This window comes from Anopheles maculipalpis, chromosome 3RL (assembly GCF_943734695.1).
Source record: "Anopheles maculipalpis chromosome 3RL, idAnoMacuDA_375_x, whole genome shotgun sequence".
Taxonomy (NCBI): domain Eukaryota; kingdom Metazoa; phylum Arthropoda; class Insecta; order Diptera; family Culicidae; genus Anopheles; species Anopheles maculipalpis.
The window spans coordinates 43,748,248-43,766,399 of NC_064872.1; the positions used below are offsets into that span (position 1 = coordinate 43,748,248).

General features: G+C 39.7%; 2 protein-coding genes across 2 annotated transcripts in view; one reads left to right on the forward strand and one right to left on the reverse strand.

Annotated features, from left to right (window-relative positions):
• LOC126564210 (ubiquitin carboxyl-terminal hydrolase 35) overlaps window positions 1–18,152 on the forward strand; it is a 164,650-nt gene that overhangs the window by 126,518 nt on the left and 19,980 nt on the right. The window lies entirely within an intron of this gene.
• Window positions 1–18,152, reverse strand: part of LOC126565768 (tyrosine-protein phosphatase Lar) — a 117,096-nt gene that overhangs the window by 18,679 nt on the left and 80,265 nt on the right. The window contains exons 9-14 of the mRNA XM_050222976.1: window positions 17,873–17,896; window positions 15,784–15,884; window positions 14,290–14,479; window positions 12,235–12,385; window positions 9,684–9,820; window positions 4,611–4,907 (exon numbers count right to left, since the gene is read on the reverse strand). Of these exons, the coding sequence (XP_050078933.1) occupies window positions 4,611–4,907; window positions 9,684–9,820; window positions 12,235–12,385; window positions 14,290–14,479; window positions 15,784–15,884; window positions 17,873–17,896 (900 nt within the window). The remainder of the gene's footprint in view (window positions 1–4,610; window positions 4,908–9,683; window positions 9,821–12,234; window positions 12,386–14,289; window positions 14,480–15,783; window positions 15,885–17,872; window positions 17,897–18,152) is intronic.

An 18,152-nucleotide genomic window follows, 5' to 3' on the forward strand; every position in this document is an offset into this window, starting at 1 on the left:
TAGAAAATGCATAGCACACGAAATGTGAAGAAAAAGGTTCAAAAACAGACAACCATTATGAGCGTGGTGTTCGAATTTTTTCAACAATCCAAAATAGTCGATTGTAGGTAGATAACACATAAAACTTAAACTAGCCATCGTTGTTGCAATCGGGAAAGTTAAGGAAAGCAGGTTGAATAACACAATTTGGCTATCCGCACTAAACACTAATACGTATCCCTTCTTCAAGTACATTTTTCCCAATTGTACGAGAAATATTTCATTCGTAAAAGGAACAGGAACACTGAAAAGCGTCTTGCTCTTTATGGTGGCACGTTGATCGCTTGTTGAGTAAGTTTTGCGTTTCAAAACACAACGTAAGTATAAATTTTAGGGTACATTATACATAATAGTTATGAAATTAATTGCAGGAGAAAACGAAAACAGCATTAAATATGTGCAATTTAAACAATAATTGATTTTACAAAACATTGTTAAACATAAAAACTAGTGTGCTTGTATGAGTGTGCTTGGGTGAATGGTGAGCGAATGTGCAAAATTGTGTGTGGTAGTTTATTATTATTTCTATTTTCGTGACAAAAAACAGTAGAATTGTGCAGAAAATACAGTGACAAAAATTGAGTGAAAAGTGCGTTCATACAAAAAATCGGTGCGCTTTCACGTGTGCATAGTGAATACCAGACATTTCGAGTGCGAGTTTGGTGCAATAACTGATCACAATCTTAACATAGGTGGCAGAGTAAATTATTTCGTTTTGCCGTGTTAATCGTTAATCGCATTACAACAAAAATCAAAACTCTATTGCAAACTCTGTGTTGCTTCGGGGCAAAACATGTCGCAGCAAATGCGCAATAGAAGAAAAAAAAAAACGTAACTAAAAGTAATACCAAAAAAGACAACAAAACCTTGCTTTACACTGCACGACAAAAATCAATCAAGTAAAAGTTGTAACACAAAATGTTTGGTGCGATAAAAATCAGTGCAAAAACACAACGCAAAAACAATCCGTCCAAACCTTGGCATGCAGTGTTGTGGAAAGGGAGCAAAACAAAAATTGATTGTATTGTTAAATAATTGTTGTCCATTTGGTGCTTAATATACATTTAGTGCTAGTCGATCGGTTGGCCGGTGCGGTTTAGAACCGGCATAACGGCATCTATTTGGCGGTGACGAGCAGACGTAGAGAAAGAAGAATATACGTAACAATACATAAATTGATTTCGTTGCTATTGATCGTGATTGACATGGTATCGAAAAACGTTAACTAAACCAGAACTAGGTGCGCTGAAGAAAATTACGGTGCGTGGTATTGGTATTGACATTGATTTAACGCATAAGAGCATAAAATTCGCTGACAGTGGCTTGCAGATATATGAATATTAGAGCGAAATCTAAAATGCGGTGCGAACAAGAGTGCTTTGAAACGAAACTTTTGCTTGGTGCGTAATAAAACGTGTGCACAATTAGTGAAAGGACCAAGATAGTTCAAAAAAACAGTACGAATAGTAAAAGTAACACATATGTACACAATCACACACACACACACATACATACACGCATACATGATGTAGGTGCAGGTTTTTAAAATGAATACTAGATGTAAACTTTGCAATCTGTATGCAAATGAACCAGTAGCCGTAATAAAGGAGTGAGAAAAATTACCGTTTCTTTGATGTTTGTGTAAAGCAAATAGGTTTGACGTTTGACATGAGCGCTAACATTAGCATTCGATAAAAGGTTATTGTCGAAATGTGCAAGAAACAGAGAATATTAATAAAATTAGTCTTATGGCTTTGGTTTTCTTGTTCGCTTATTGAAACAGTTACTGAATTTAAAAAAAAAATGTTAAATGGAAAATGACAATGACTTTCGTTTTACCGACAACCATATCAAACGACGTATTTAATATTGGACGCGATATTCCTCTTCCGCGGGTTGGACTGGTAGGTATCTTAATGCTAAGGATAGTTGAATATATAGTTTTTGAATAAAGTTCATAGGATTCTAAACTTTAAAGCGTACTCATACATACACGTTTTTCATGAACTTTATTGCTTGCAATTTATTTGTTTACTGTTCTGTAAACGTTCCACACAAGATCTTTGAAAGAAGCACAATGATCGATTGACAGCAAATGTATCACAAAAATATGGGAAAAAGAACCCTCAAGACCAATTATTTAACCGAACCTTAACGCCTGGGATTGGATTTTATGACAGGTTTAGAAGCCACTTTGGTCCCACAAAAAAAAGGGAATGAATTTACCGTTCACATTTGGTATGCGAAAGGTAAATGTTTATTAATGTGATTAATTTTTATTAATTTCACTGTTTGAACTTACGGCGCGCGCGCGCGCTCGGTGCAGCTTTCCGCTTTTATTTTTGTATGATATTTTCATCTTACACCCATCCATATTCCGGGAAAGCTAACAGCACCACCGGCGAAGCTGCCGGTATGCAAAAGGATCCACTCGGTAACGCGAAACCCAACGTCACCGGTGCGAAAACAGGCGCGCACCGAAAATGAAACGGTTGAACGGAGACGGGTTTTTTAATGTATTCATTGAAACGGTTACAGAAACAAATTAATTTTCTCGCCAGGGACCTATTTGAAGTCAAAACGGCGTTCAACAGGCATCAGCAGTTTTTCGGAGGGTGGAAAAAAAAGATTGCTCAGCCAAAGAATTGTCCACGAGAGCGTGTTGGTGTGCCAAACGGTGTGTGTGTGTGTGTGTGAGGGTTTCGGAATTCGCGCGTTGGTACGTGCGCTTCTGCACGGAAAGGTCGTAGCGGGAAAACGAAAGGACACGTGAAAAACACAGACAGAGATTGAGTTTGTCGCTGTGCCGCGTTTATTTGCACATGATTATTTCTTCTCTCTCTTCCGTAGGCTCAATGTTTACAGCGCTGAGTTTTGCAACTTTTTTAAACGACCAAATTTTCGCCATGTAGAGAATGTGGTGCGCGACCAGGTGTCATGAGCAAGTTTTTGAAGAACGCAGGGTAAAACAAAAAGCAAACGAAAAAAAAGGAAGGAGAGGGAATATTTCACCTCACCTGGGCAGTGAATCAAAAAGTCAGTCCTCGTCAAACGAAGCGTGCAGGTAAGAGTGTCATGGAATTACTCCAGCGTTTTTAACGGCTCCCACAGGAGTCATTAAACTTTAAAACAAATTTTGAAACAGAAACTCGTCTGCTAATTCTAGCAGCTACCACCACCATGTACAGGCCGTCCGCTATGAGGCATCTGGATTCCACCCAGCAACCCCACCCACACCCATCATGATTGTCCATCGGATGAAAATGAGCGTGTGACGGTGGGTAGGGGAAATTGAAAAGTTAAGCCATACGAAAATTAGGTTTCTTAAATTAACCTACTGTGTACTAGGGATATTACTAAGGGCGAAGGGGCATATCGGGCGTGAGTGAGACAGCGCGCTGGAGCGAGATTTGTGGTGGTCGTCCCAAAACAGCGACCGGTAACCTTTTCTGGACGATTAAAAGGGATTTCTGTTGCATTCAACCCAACATCCAACCTTGCCGTGGGGTTTACGTTCAAGGAATCATGATTTTCATCACAACTGCCACAAAAAGACTCTTTACTTTGGCTATGTTTGAAACTTCAGTCTTGAGGGTTCTTGTCTTAATCCATATCGAGTCGAAGGAGGGAATAAATTTAGTAATTGTGAACGTTGTTCATTTAATGTTTCTTTGTAGCGCATGCCGCTTATAGGTATCGTATGAGTACGCTTGCTTTCCTTAAGCACTTTTTTTTACCATTGAAAAACTATATTCTATTTAAAAAGTTACACAGAGAATTAAAACATACAATTGCGGCAACAAAAATATTCGATGTATAGTTTTAACGCTCTGTGCAAAATATGTGCAAAACTGTCATGAAAGCAAATACATTCGCATAATCGTATGAACCTTGAAAGCAGCCAGGACAACATCTTCTTCTTCTGTGCCCGTACAATATCGAATGGCTTGAGACCATTTGAGGCTTTCTTGGCTTCATTTATCGACTGCTGGATGAGTGGAGCTCTAATCAGGTTTTGACTCATACAAGTACGCATGATGTATTTGTTTTCACGCAAAAATCATGCCTTACTCTAAAAATGCATCAATTGTTCTAGCGTTGCACCATGAAATATTGTTTTACAATCCGAGATGCTGTAAAAATCTACTTTTTGTTTATTATTTGCACTGTGAAGGGTAAAAGATTTTAATCAGCGGACTTGTGTTTGGTCCTCGCGTAAGCAGCGGTTAAAAAAAGGTTATCATTGTACAAAATTCAAAAGTTTTTGTTAAAAATCCTTGCTGCAGTTAAAAATGTTGTTTATAATTTTAAAACAGATGGTATCAAAAACGGTGTTAATAATTTACCTTCAAAATACAAAAAGAAACCGTTAGTGAGTATTAAACGGCACGAGTATTTGAACTGTTGTTACGTTTGTTCATTTGTGTGTGTCTGTTGACTGTAAAATGTTCTGTACTTCAGATGTGTAGACGTGGTGGTATGTTTTGGTGGTTGTTGTTGTTGTAGCATTGTGAACATAAATCAGGTGTCAGAGATGTACGAAATAAACTAGCATATGGTGCAATACATACCGTCTTCATGAGTGCGAACCGTGTACGGGTACGATCGGGGCCCGTCACCAACGGAGGTACCAGCGAGGACCCAAATCTTGTACTCTGTCCAACGCTTTAGCTCGTCCAGGACGATGCTAGTCGAGTTGAGGGTGGTTACCGTAGCCTCGCTATCCGATCGCCCCACTTCGACGAAGAACACCTTATAATAAACTATGGCCCCATTCGATCGTTCGACCGGTGGTGGCAGCCAGGACACGTTGATAGTGGTTGGGCTTGTGGCTTCGACAGTTACATTACGGGGCGGTGCACCGGGTACTACGAGTTGGTCAATGGTCAGGCATTATTGGTGGTGCAATGTAACGCAAAATCATAGCGATAATTGGGAAACCGATAATGAAAAAATAAAAGAAAGAAAATAATTAAAAATGAAACAACTTATTTGCAACTATACTTTACTTAATGGAACAATAAAACGGAATTAACATTTGGAAGAAACATGAACGTTCATGAGTGACTATTACTTGACATAGATCACTTGATCATTTGTGCTACGATTATTGTGCAAGTTTGGAGAACACTTCATGAATTCTTCTGATATAAAAAAAAAAGTAAATATTTTGAACATAGACATATAACTTAATAAAAACAACTAAACGAGTACATAAGTAACGCACTTCAACATAATAAAAAAGCAAAAACGATCGAAATAATCGTTACAAAAACAAATCGAAACAAACAAAGTCATTAGAACGGTGCATCGTTTTGAAAGATTTTCTTTTTCATTCAATCATATATGGTTGTCCCTTTTGCTGAGAAGTACAAGAGTGCTGAAAGCCGCTAGTGCACTAGTTTGATTTTGGTATGCGTGTCATATCCGGACAGTTGGTAGTGGAAAAATGTGCAGTTTAAAGTAAGGAGGAAATTTTTGTATCATACACGTTGAAATGGTGCTCTTGAAACAGAAAAGAATTTCAAACAAAGTGCTCATTTGGTGCAGAACAATTATATTGAATAAACAACCAGGAAGATTCAAACGAAAACAATTATGCAGAACGAAACTAATCGAGATGGAACATTCTGTGAAAACTCATACAAAATGTATTGGTGTTGAATGTTATGTTTTTCTTCGTGGTGCAAAGCAAGCTGATGAATACTGACAAAATACGGTGCAGGACACTAACGGTTTGGGGCAATGGTTGCATACGAATGCTTGAAACAATCAAACTCTTTGATGTGAATTTTCTACGTGCATTTACCGAAGAACCAAGCACAATAATACAACTACTATCTAGAAAAATAAAATTATTCCCACAAAACTGATACCGTATAATTGATTTCTTGATCGTTGTGTAACGCCAACCAATTGTAAACGAACAGTGCAAATGAGATTTTAAACAGAAAACAACGAGTTGAATAAGGTATGAAGCTGAGAAGGGCAGCAATACAGATGCAATCCTCATTGATGATGAAAAATGAATAATGAAATGAATTGTAAGACAGCACAACTGTGCAACCGTAAGAGTAAAAAGTACAATCCACGAAAAACAAAACTAATTAAAACCAACTCCATTGAATGGTGAAATATTAATGGCACCAAAGCGGTATGCAAAATAAGGACTACAAACACACACACACACACGCGTTGTGAAAGGCTTCCAACTGGATGTGGAAAGGTGTGGAAGAAATGAAAAAATAAATCCTAGACCAATATAAAAATATGAGAAATAAAAGGCAATTGAATATGAAAAAAAAGAAAACACAATAAAAGGCAATAAACAACGTTCGTCACAAGGCAGATGTCGTCCGCAAATGCGCAATTCAAACTACAATGAAAAGATAAACGCTATGGCGAGCGTATCCCCACCGGCACATGATGTTTAAGTGTTCCATGCAGTGGACAGTAATGTTTGGCTAGTATATGCCTTTTGCACTACAATTCCGTTTACATAAGAACAAAAACCAAATGCTCCAACGAATATGTGGTTTCAGCAAACAAAAAAAAAAAAAAGCGCATTTAATGGCGTGCACACGTTAGACATTTGCGATTGTAATGCTCCCAGCGTAATGAGACTCTGACGATAACATTTACGATTTATTCTTTTCAACTCCACTCATGCGTGGACTTTGATGTGGGAAACATGCTAGAAAATAAAATGACTAGAACTGAACGATCAGAAACGTGATCGTTTGAACTGCAATTTAAAAATGTTTGAGAAGTTTTATCAATGCAATGTTAAGCAAGTTTCTGCTGTTACTTTTTTTTTTTAAAACACAACAATATAACTAATCTTGATGCTAGCTTACAATCAACAATTATAGTGCCAACTGAAAACTTTAAGCTGAGACACGAGCTTTAGTAACGCTTTGGGAGGTAATCTGTAGAAATTTTATTTTGTATTATTATTTTTAAACGCTAGGACTATAAGAAAATAACAAATGAAAATGGATAAATTCCAAACAGTAAGCAAAAGGTAGAACCTGACCAGAAAGATCGTTTTAAATAAAACATGAATCAATTTCAATAAAGAAAATAACAAACGCATCCGATAAAAAAATGGTCAAATGATTCATAAAATTTGATTGCCTGTATTTAATTAAATCCATCGCTCGAGGGATGGGATACTGAATGGAATTAAGACAAAAAAAAAATGTGGTTAAACTCGAAGGGAGCAAATAATGGATGGACAGTTTAACTCGTTCTTTACAAAGAGCCAGGCGAATTGAGCGAAAATAGTGTATAAAAAAATGGCAGACGAACAAAACAAAACGTAACAAAAAAACCCATTAACAAACCTTACTACTCGTGGCTTGAGGCAAAAAGTTATGCAAAACGGGAGAAAAAAGAAACTGAATGGTACTACTGTCAAGGTATATATGTGTATAATAAATATATATATATAAATGTATATGTATAAAACAACGAACACTATCGATGTGCAGTTAACGCAGGAGCGCTCAACGAAGAGTTATGGTGTGGTGTGGTAAATATGTGTTAATAAAATCCAGAAGACGGAATGAATGAAGTGGAAACTAAAAGATGGTGAAAGAAAAAAGAAGTATACCAAATACTAAAGTCGAGACAAAACAGAAACGAAATGAGTAACACGAGGAAAAGAGGATGCGGCCGCAAGCAAACGGACGCACGCTGAGCAAGAAGGTAAAACAGAGCGAGCATTTTCTGATGGAATGAGAAAACTGTTAATCCTTTTTTTTCTTGCTTTTTCGTTCCACGGCGGTTAATTAACGATTGCCTTTCGACCCCTTTTTGCTTCCGGTTTACCGTTTTCGCTTAATGCCAACACATAACTAACGACTAGCCTTCGCAAAAACTGTCGCTCCGTTAGCTATCGCGGAATTTGTTTTGCTACCACCTGAGGGTTTCCGTTTTGGAGCGGGCAGCCACGCCACCTGACAGGCAGATCCTTACCTGAATGATCTTTGCTGTCAGGGCGGTTTGGTTTCACCGCTGCGCCTGGATGTACTTAATTTCTTTCGACATTGTTACGGGCTTTGCGGATGCGTGGGTGTTTGTCTGTTTTATTTTTTCCGAGTAATGATTTTTTTTTTGTTTTCATTTTGCAAAATATTGTTCAAAGCCTAGTCGAGAGAAGAACACCGACTGTTATTCATAAAAAAAACAAAAAAGGATCAACTAAGGTGAAAAAAAGCTCCATTCATAGCGTGATTACGATCATGGTAATGCGAAATTTGTGGACATAACCCTGGTACTGAATCGAAAGCTTATTTATGTTGAACATCACGCACGCTTCCTTCACTCTTTCCCTCGTTCAATGATCGTCTTTGCTTCACCGAACCGGAAAACTGGCACACCGAAAGGGGTTTCTCGGTAGTTTATGAAAATATCTTTCCCTTTTTTAATTAAATTTCCAAAAGTACGATAGTACACGAATGTCGAGCGCAGAAATGCGTAGATAAATACAGCAAAGAAAAAGCAAAAAGGGATAAGGTTATGCCATCTATTCTTTGTTTCAAAGAAGCAGACTAAACTCCAACAAAAAAATAAAAGAACACCCGAAATCAATACAGAGCTTCTGAGCAAACGAGGGCGTCGTACACTGAATGCGGAAAATCAAGAAAAGGAAAGCTCGGTACGAATTATTTGCTCAAGATTTTTGTGCCAAAAATTAAGGCAAAGAAAGAAGAAAAAATGTATTGGAAAGCACAGTCGAACACGCACGGACACGCAAAGCCCTCCCGAGATGAGTCTACAAAGAGATATTTATGCATCGTTTGGGCAGAAAATTAAAATAAAATAAAATCAAACACCCCCGAAAGAAAAGATTTGCATCGACAGGCAACAGGCATGGAAGCAAATTACCCAGCAGGCAGTAGCAGTGCGGAAGGTTTCGTTTTTTTTTTTGGTTGGTGCTTTATATTACTCCAACGATAGCCGTTGGCTTCCGCCTCAGTCTTGCAAGGCAGTAGATACCACCTAGAAGGGAAGTGTTATTTTCCCTTCAGAAACATTGTTCATGTTTCCTTTAGTATCCTTTTAACGCTCCCCCTACCCTCTTTCCCCACATCATCCCGTCAGAACCTTCCACAATGAATTTATGCCGAACCTTTTCTCGGGCAAACGTACTAACGGAATGAGCAAATCCTGAAAATCTACCACCCCCTGGCTAAGAATATTGATTCCGGCATGTTCCATTGCCAGAGCACATTAAACACCGTAGATCAAGAAAACCACTCGCATAACCCTGTCTATCGGAGCCTTTCGTTTCTTTTCTTCGCTTTAATCTTGCACACGCACTTGCCACGCCGATCCATGACTGTCGTCAGTCTACTTCACAACAGGAAAAAATATCCATAAAAAACTTTTTGATCGGAACACAGCGTCGGATCTGATCGGCTGTGGATGGGGTGCATAGCGAAAGGAAGGCTTCATCTTAAACGCAGTAAAGTTGACTTTCATTTGAAACCCCAATTAGGCACTGAGATCAAATTAGATCTAACCGTCGTCGTCGTCGTCGTCGTTAGATCTCTAGAGCATTCGATCGAGGGGGGACATCGATCCGGGGTATTTACGAGAAAGATATGCGTGGTAAGGTAGGAAAAGGGTTTACTTACCGTACTGTTTGGTTCGTACTGGAATCGGAGGCGTGGTAGCACCCTCGCCCCGTTGGGATCGTGCCGACAGCCAGAAGTAGTACAGTGTGTCCGGATACAAGCTACTCAGCGTGTAGGTCTCGGTGTTTGGAATTCGTCTGCTCCCAGCACCGGGCAGTAAGTAGTTGTGGCGGATGGACGCACAGGGAAGAATTTTAATTTGTGATTAATATTAATAAATTTTGTTTCACCTGCCGGCTTTTGCGTATCGAAGGAATTATTTGGCGGATAACGCGCCTGGCAAACGAGGGAATGGAACGAGAAATGGAACAAGCAAAAGGTTGGACGCACAACCGGAGACCTGCGTGGTCTGCTGCTGATGGAAAATGGAGTCGCGTGAGTGGGATGAAAATCATTTTCATAAAACACTGCCCTTTTTTCCGACCTCTGCTTTACCCTGCGGAACGGGTTACGCACTCGACAATGTCGCACTCAGCCCAGAGTATCGTAACAACCGTAAAATATAAATAATAAAAAAACACACACACACACCAAAAACAAAAAGAAAATGACCAAGTGCTAGCTCTATCATACAGCCGAGGGTTTTAAGGACGCTTGATTGTGAAGCCAGCTTGATGATATGAATTCATTGGTGGCAACAGGATCGAGCGGATGAAGCAGGACACCATGAAAGATTGGATGTTGGGAATTTATCAAAGGTTTCACCGGTTACACGAAACCAGGTATGCTGGCACGAAATAGCTTTACGGTTGAGAACGAGAAACTTTTCCCGGCCGCGATTGGTTTTATGAACTCTTCAATTTGGTGGTAGCGTTTGCCACAACATGCCTACAGATGGGCGGCTAGCCAAAATCAGGCAATGTTGCGCTCGGAAAGGCTAAATTTGTGGGTGACGCGCTGGAATTTTGATGAAAACCACGAACACGGTAGTAAATTTCGTATGTTATGACATTTTCAGCAGAAACTTTTCTGCGTTCAACATTTCGGTTTCAGCCATTTGCCGCCGAAGCGTTTGTGTCGCTGGGCACGGTATGGTTTGAGCAACACGGCTAGCTAGTTACATTATCATAAACATCATAATTTGGCGATAATGGATGGGCCCTGTAATTGTTTCGGCGCGCCGGAAACGGAACGTGTTCATTACAATTAATAAATAATATATCCTGGCAAGCGTGACAGTATTCCGTTCGTTTTTCACGTTCAGTCGCAAAATCGAGGGAAAATGTGTTAACTACCACGACGAGTCATCAAATGTTGTGTTTGTTCAGATGTACGAAAAGCATTCTACACGGTTTTGTATTTGATCGGCACTATATAGAACATTATACTTAAACAGCAGCTGTATAATCATACCATTTCAAACAAAAGCAAGAAATGGGAAAATAATCTCAAGTTCGTAGTTAAAAATTTCCACACAAACTTTGATGCAACAGACTCACCACGAGTGGCTATTTTGGCGACCAAACTTTTTCCCTGACTTTCGACGGAAACAAAAATATTAACAACTGTGCAAGAGAACAGCAAACGAACAACAGCAAGTGAAAATCGCTGTATGTGTACTTTATTTTTACTACAAAAACAATGCTATGAGCTTTAAAAACAAAAATCAATAACATACAGGCAAATGCTGCCGAGCTACACGCCCCATGGAGGTTAAATGAAAGTAGCCGAGAGGTTCACTAATTTTTACCGCTTCAAAGTACGCGTGTGATCGAGTGCGCGGTGTCAATATTATTCAATAATTTAAATTTCAAATTACCCCACGACTAATGTCCCTTCGGCAACGTTCATATGACGAAATGGCGAACCACTCACTCATACGAGACGTGATGAGCCATCGTCTGAGTGGTAGAGAATTTTAGCTTCATGGTTGGAAAGGAGGACAAAAGGTAGCGGGACCCGGACTGAACGGACATGTCGTGTTGACATTAGTTTGGCATCCCATAGAGAACTGACAGATGACGGACTATTCTTCCTGGCCGTGATACGTACATATGAGGCGTGTGCACATAAAAGTCTCACAGTGTGCCTCATACCATTGGGAACTTCGCTAGGCCCATTTTCGGTTCAGGAAACAAAAGTGTAGCCGTGGATTTGGTCCATGGAGCCGGGCATTGTTATTGTGACTATTTTTTTTTTTCGTTGGTAACTACTAAAACTTGCCAAAGGCACGGCTTGACATGACAGAGCGGTAAATGGGGGATGGGTCCCCAGTCCCTGAGGAGCGCGAACGGAGGGCACACACAATAACAACAAACAAAACAAGTGCCTCCACTAAACAGTTATCAAGTGCGCTATTGTTATGAATGCCATTCGTTCCGATTTGCCGACCAAACGGTGAGGATGGACCACCCAACCACCAGCACTTCATGATGCGGCGAGATAATGAAGGAAATAGAGTTTACGCTGGAAACAGGACATCCCATCCCGACCGTGCCATGGACATCCCCAGTACAGTAAATCGCGAAGCATTATTCACTGGGATAGGATTTCGCATTTTGCGTCAGAGGAAGCATGGGATAGCGTTTGGGTGGCGGAAACATATACATACTGATGATGCTGCTCGTTTGCATAAGTGTCATTCCAGTACAGCTCGTAGTGTACGATGTTCTCGCCCGAGTGAGTCGGCCGAGACCATTGCAGGGTGACAGCTGTTTCGCCGACATCGGTAGCCCGAAAGTTGCTTGGTTGCGAGGGAACGCCTGAAAATAACAGCAAAAGCGTAAAAGAGATGGTTAAGCGAATGTTGTTAAACGTTGCTAAAAAACAAGTTCTTTGCAATTTCATTGTGCCGCCCCCGCCGCTCGAGTCCGTGTGTGAGGAAATGCGGAAAAACGCTCGCAAATGCAAACACACGCCAACCAACAAATGGAGTAAGTGCTGTGGGTGTCATCCTAGTGTCATTGAGTGTGGCGCCACCCTCAGTTGCACAATGATTGCTGGTGTACTGCGGAACGGGAGAACTCGGACGGGAAACTAGATGCGAGGTCGCCTCCAAATGGATGTTGGGTGTGAATGAAGAGTGAAAACATTTGGTTGTAATTTGCATATGCATAAACATGTTGTATGAATGTTTGATAGGAAACAATTTAATTACATTGAGATTATCGCCGGTTTCGATGACAATCCAAAAACTTTTTATCCTCTCGTCAGCTTCGTTCTGGGTGTGAGGATTGTTACCGCACGCATTTAGGTGCATCAAGTTGAGTGTATTTTTAATCAAATGAATAGGAAGGAGCCGTTTTTGGCTCACTGTTGTAGCGTGTTTGTGTCCGTGGCATAAGTCTAAAAGTCTAAATGTCTAAAGTCTACAAGTTTAAAAGTCTAAGTTATTTGACTTTATTTTCTAGAGCTCTAGAGCTTATCGTTAATGACTAATCTTTATGTTATTTGATAACATTTGAAGATGCTTATTGTCATATATTCTCATCCAACAGAACAGACTGTCAAGAAGAGCTCCATCTGTTTGAAACCATTATTCTTGCCCTTTTGTCTCATAAGTTGGCAAAATGTGCAATGAACAGCGCAGCATGAAATGGACAGTTGCAATGTTAAAGTGACAGTGGTGCTGATTTTGCATTTCAGCCGGACTTGTCTCCGTTAAGTTTATTAGTCAATCTCAGACAGTGCTCTTTATTCTGCGATGATAGCATACTTGTCACACTTTCCCATAACTCCACCGATAATGGTGTCCCCTTCACACAAAAGGCAAGCGCAACAGAAAGAGATAGTGTTGGATTGATTTGAGGGAAAAGTTAAATTGAAATAACTTTTGTACCGCCCCGGGACAAAAACAATGGCAAACGTCCCATCCACTGCACGGACCGGGGCGTTGTGGGATTGTCATTACGCTTGCCGAATCGGAGGACAGTTGCAGACACCCTTCATCTTGCCATGCCAAGGAATGTGCTCGTTGAGACGCAAAAACTTGCTTCCCCGTGTCAAAGGGCGCTACAAAATGAGGATTCTTGAATTTTGTTGCAGCGCGCTATGTCTAATTTGACCGAATCTGTAAAGAAAGTTGATGACTTTTCTTGCCGTCGCAGTGACAGTTATGCTTGAAAACGGCGTATTGTTTCACGAAAACATGCGCTGGAGATGCTGAGAAGATGAATGGCTTCATGTTACCGGTGACATCTGGTGGAATTGAATAGCGGAAGGCGAAAGGCTGAGTAGTCGTGACGGCAAAGGAGTGTATAATTTGAAGAAAATAGTTAAACTTCACTGGACGGAAATCAAATTAGCTTCCCGAGCGGTTTTATTCGCTGGACGACATCACGACGGATTCCTAGTTACCGACAGCAGTAGAAAAGGAGCAAGCGTACAGATTTAGTACAATCTGTTAAATTGAGCGTAAAGTTGATTCTATTTAACCGTTTTGTCACTAACTATGTCAAAGTTGTTAACTTGTTCCAGATGTTTGTCTCGTTATTACGGTATTGAGTTTCAACTTCGACGGTTGATTCTGAGCTCAGTTAGCTCAGCTGTAAGATCTGAACTATTGCTGTCGCATTCGTGATTTTGGTTGTTTTACATTGAGCGATTTTTGAGTGATTGAAAACATAAAGTACATGTTCAATCGGTATCTATCAGTGTAACGACTTACCTGGCTGAGCTTTGACTTGTACGGGATTGGACAAGGGACCGGCACCCATCGAGGTAAATGCCTGTACCCGAATGGTGTAGATGGCATGCGGAGTCAATTCTGAAATGGTCGTCATGTCGTTGGTTTCCTTCTGCGAGTCCCACGATGCTTCGGGTTGGTTTGGGCTTGTTGTATAATATACTTTGTAACCCTGATAAAATACAAGCATGAAACATACGATTAGCATGCAAAATTGTGAAACAAATTTCCTTCAACGATTAAAATAACATAAGTGTTTACTAATAAATTAAAAAAAAACTCATTCAGTACTATGACAAGTGTTCATATTCAAATAGCAACAGACTTTGGTGAGCAAACATATTTAATTTCGTCATGCCCGTAACCTAGCTTGTTAAAGCCCTAACCTTAATGATCATATTAATCAACAAATCCATAAAACGTTCATTACAACCAAGTCACCAGACATTACCACAATGGTGCTGGCGGCCATTATCGGACACACGCATCACAAAACGCATCTGAACCTAGGTGGGTCCTCTTACGGTTGACCTGCGATGTTGTCCGGATGGTCATGTAAAATTACACCAAATTGCATTAATAATTCACTGTTAATTACGCTGAAACATCTCATAAATTATTTGCTACGTAAACGTGAGCTTCAGTGTAGAAGCCTCTCGACTGATACAATTATTGATAGTTCGTTATCCATCGCCGCGAACATGATGGACATAGTGCATGGATCCTTTGTGGTTCAAGAAAATTTCTGCTTGGTAGGTTCAACGAGCAATAACATTGTTTCGTTTTCTAGTGAAACTTCCCCGTTCACAACGCAAATAAGTATATATTATTTATGTTTTAATTAGAATCACATAAAGAAAAACCCTAGCCTGAACTATCACCCTTGCTGCTTATCAATAATTTCAGGCTTTATCAATTGAAAACGGTTCAAATGGAGTGAACTAATTGTTAGGCGCGAAAAAAGAAACAGAACAATTTGCATAGTGGTTTCCGAGAAAGTTGGCTAATAGGTTTATGACTGAATGAAAACAAAGCGAAATCCTGACTCATTAACTGAATGAGGAGCGCTGTGCCTGATAGTATCAATTAGTACATTGTTCATTGCCGATGCATGCGCTTTTAGGATGTAAACTAATCGACTGCTCACATGATAGCCCGATTGTTAATCGATTAAAGTGACGCTTGATATCAGTGCTTATATGTATTGATTGAATTTTTTTTAAATATGCTATTCATGGTTAGCTGAACATGTGGCGAAATAAATATGCCGCATGCTCGTTTCCTGTTCTAGCCTGTGTACAGTCAATGCTATAAATACATATAGAAACCATTCTATCCGTTGGTAAGGCTTTAACATTAGTGCGCATGAAACAAGTTGTTATTAAATTTGTCTTGCACAATTGGAAGTAATGGATTTCTTTGTTGGTTGCGCAGCCGATACTCGGCAACTTTCTATCCAACGCTGCTGCTACTTACGGTTACTTGTCCATTAGGAGTCTCAGGTGGTTCCCACGTAATAAGCATTGTCGACGAGCTTAACGGCTTCACTTCGATGTTTCTCGGAGCACTTTCCATTTCTGTAAGTAGTTACGGTCCGATGAAGAAAAGAAGATAAAGCAACGTTTCGCTTATTTTTTCTTTCTTTCTTGCTAGTTTATAAAGTCAAACTTGGCACTTGAAAACTACGCACAGGGGTGATAATAATGACAATATTAGGTAACTCAACAATGAAATGGAACATGCTTTAGATAGGTTAAACGTATAACATTGTACAAAATGAATGAAACAAATTCTACAGACGTTAACAAGTGAAATACTTTTTTAAAGATATTGAAAATCGAAATTATATAATAATGAGATATAATAATGGAAATAAAATAATATATAATATGATATACATAAACAACATATAATTATGGAAATAATGTAAAACCACTTGAAATAAAAGAAAAAAGGATTGTTGTCTTATTCACATTTATAGAATTTGCAACAAAACTGACCTTCTATAAAAAATCAAATCACTACTACATAAATTACTCAGACATGCATTAGACAGTTTGATGACAAGTGATTATAGTGAAAAGAACAGTATTTTTTGTTAGCAAAGCATAGTAAAGAACTCAGTGAAGACAACATCATGCTCATGGCACCCCGTTAAAACGCGATTTGCAGCCCGTATTGAAAATGCACTCGGATAGAGATTTCTGCTTTATGCAGTGAAATAAAAGATTCATAGAAGACTAGACAAATGTGGACGGCAGAAAGCGAGACTGAGAGGCTAAAAGCAATGTCGATAGTCCTGGGAAACTTCGATGAAACTAAAATAAAAGTTGCTGTACATTGTTAAATTGAATACTTGCTGCAGAAAATATTTGCCCTGCGGCTCCTATCAACCCGGTTCGATCGGACTCGGACAGGTGGACAAATGCAAAGTTGAGAAAAGCGCAGAGGTAACCAAGCAGTAAGAAACAAAACTAGAAAAAAACTGTCCATTTTTCTGCCCACGGCGATATAGAGCGTTAGGGATGTTGTGTCGGTGAAATAAGAACAACTAGCAAAAGTACATTTTCCCTGCTGCTGCTGCTGCTGCATTATGAAAATGCTCTAGAACGTAAAACCAAGGCGGGCAGCATGCCAGCGGTGGGGGCGTTTGCGAGAAGCTGGAACACATTCTCCAAACAGTCGACAATACGATACGGCAAAATACTAAACTATTGACGGTGAAATCAATAGAATGGCAACATTCTGCACACAGTACGAAGAGTGACTGTGTCCACTGGTAGAGCGGATGGGCCGGGTGCGGTGCGAAGATAAGTTGAGGCAACATAAGCAAGAAGGTTGTTCTGATGTGAGGGCGGTGTATGTATCACCGGGAAAGTTCAGTGCATTGCTCGAAGCTTATCTTTTGGACAGTTGCAAAGTGAAAACTTTTCCATCTGGCATAGAACCCGATGGCGTGGACAAAGGGAGACAAGAGCCTCTATGGTGCTTTGGACCATCGAAAGCAATCGCTGGTGGGTACGTTGAAGTACATTGCGACTTTGCTGAAATTACCCTGGATGACATACTTTTATGTGCTTGCTTTCGCGTACCAATGTAAGAAATAACATGTCATGTAAATACGTACGGGAGAAAAAAAAAAAAAACAGGAGGAGTTAGCGCTCACGGCAGTGACAAGAAAGTAGGAAAGAAAAATGCTGATCTGCAAACTGGGAGGAAAATTTAAAACTGATTGAAACACACCTTACAAACAAGTGAAAAAGTGTAAACATCTTATTGCTCAAAAACTGATCGAAACTTTACTGCAGGAACAAAACTTTGCTAGATGCAAACACTACCAAACAAAACAACAAAAAGAGAGATAGAACAACAACAAAAAATCGTGCTACTGTTTGGCAAATAAGTGAAAAAAGTCGAAAATTGGTGAAGTTGATGCGAGGAAACTTGTTTCAAAGCACAATCTACCGTGTAAGAGAACGGTTACAAAAGACAAAACGAAACAAAATATATGTATGAAAAACGGAAAACTACGAGTAACCGGCATCAATATGTAGATGTTACTTACTGGAACCTCCATATACGAAATCGCCTATCGTTTTGTTGGTTAGACACAAATCCCATTGATGAGCACGTTAACGATGGCAAAAATTGGGAATGGAAACAGTGGTATATTTGATGAGTTTAATTTGAAATTTGTGTTTCATGTACTTCTGTGCGATGACAAAACCAAAAATTGGCAAACAAGTGGTGCAATAGAAAAAAGGGGAAAAGTTTAAAAAAATATTCACGTGGTATAGTGGTAAACCTATGGTTCTAGCTTTCATATATAGTGCAATTGCTTCGTT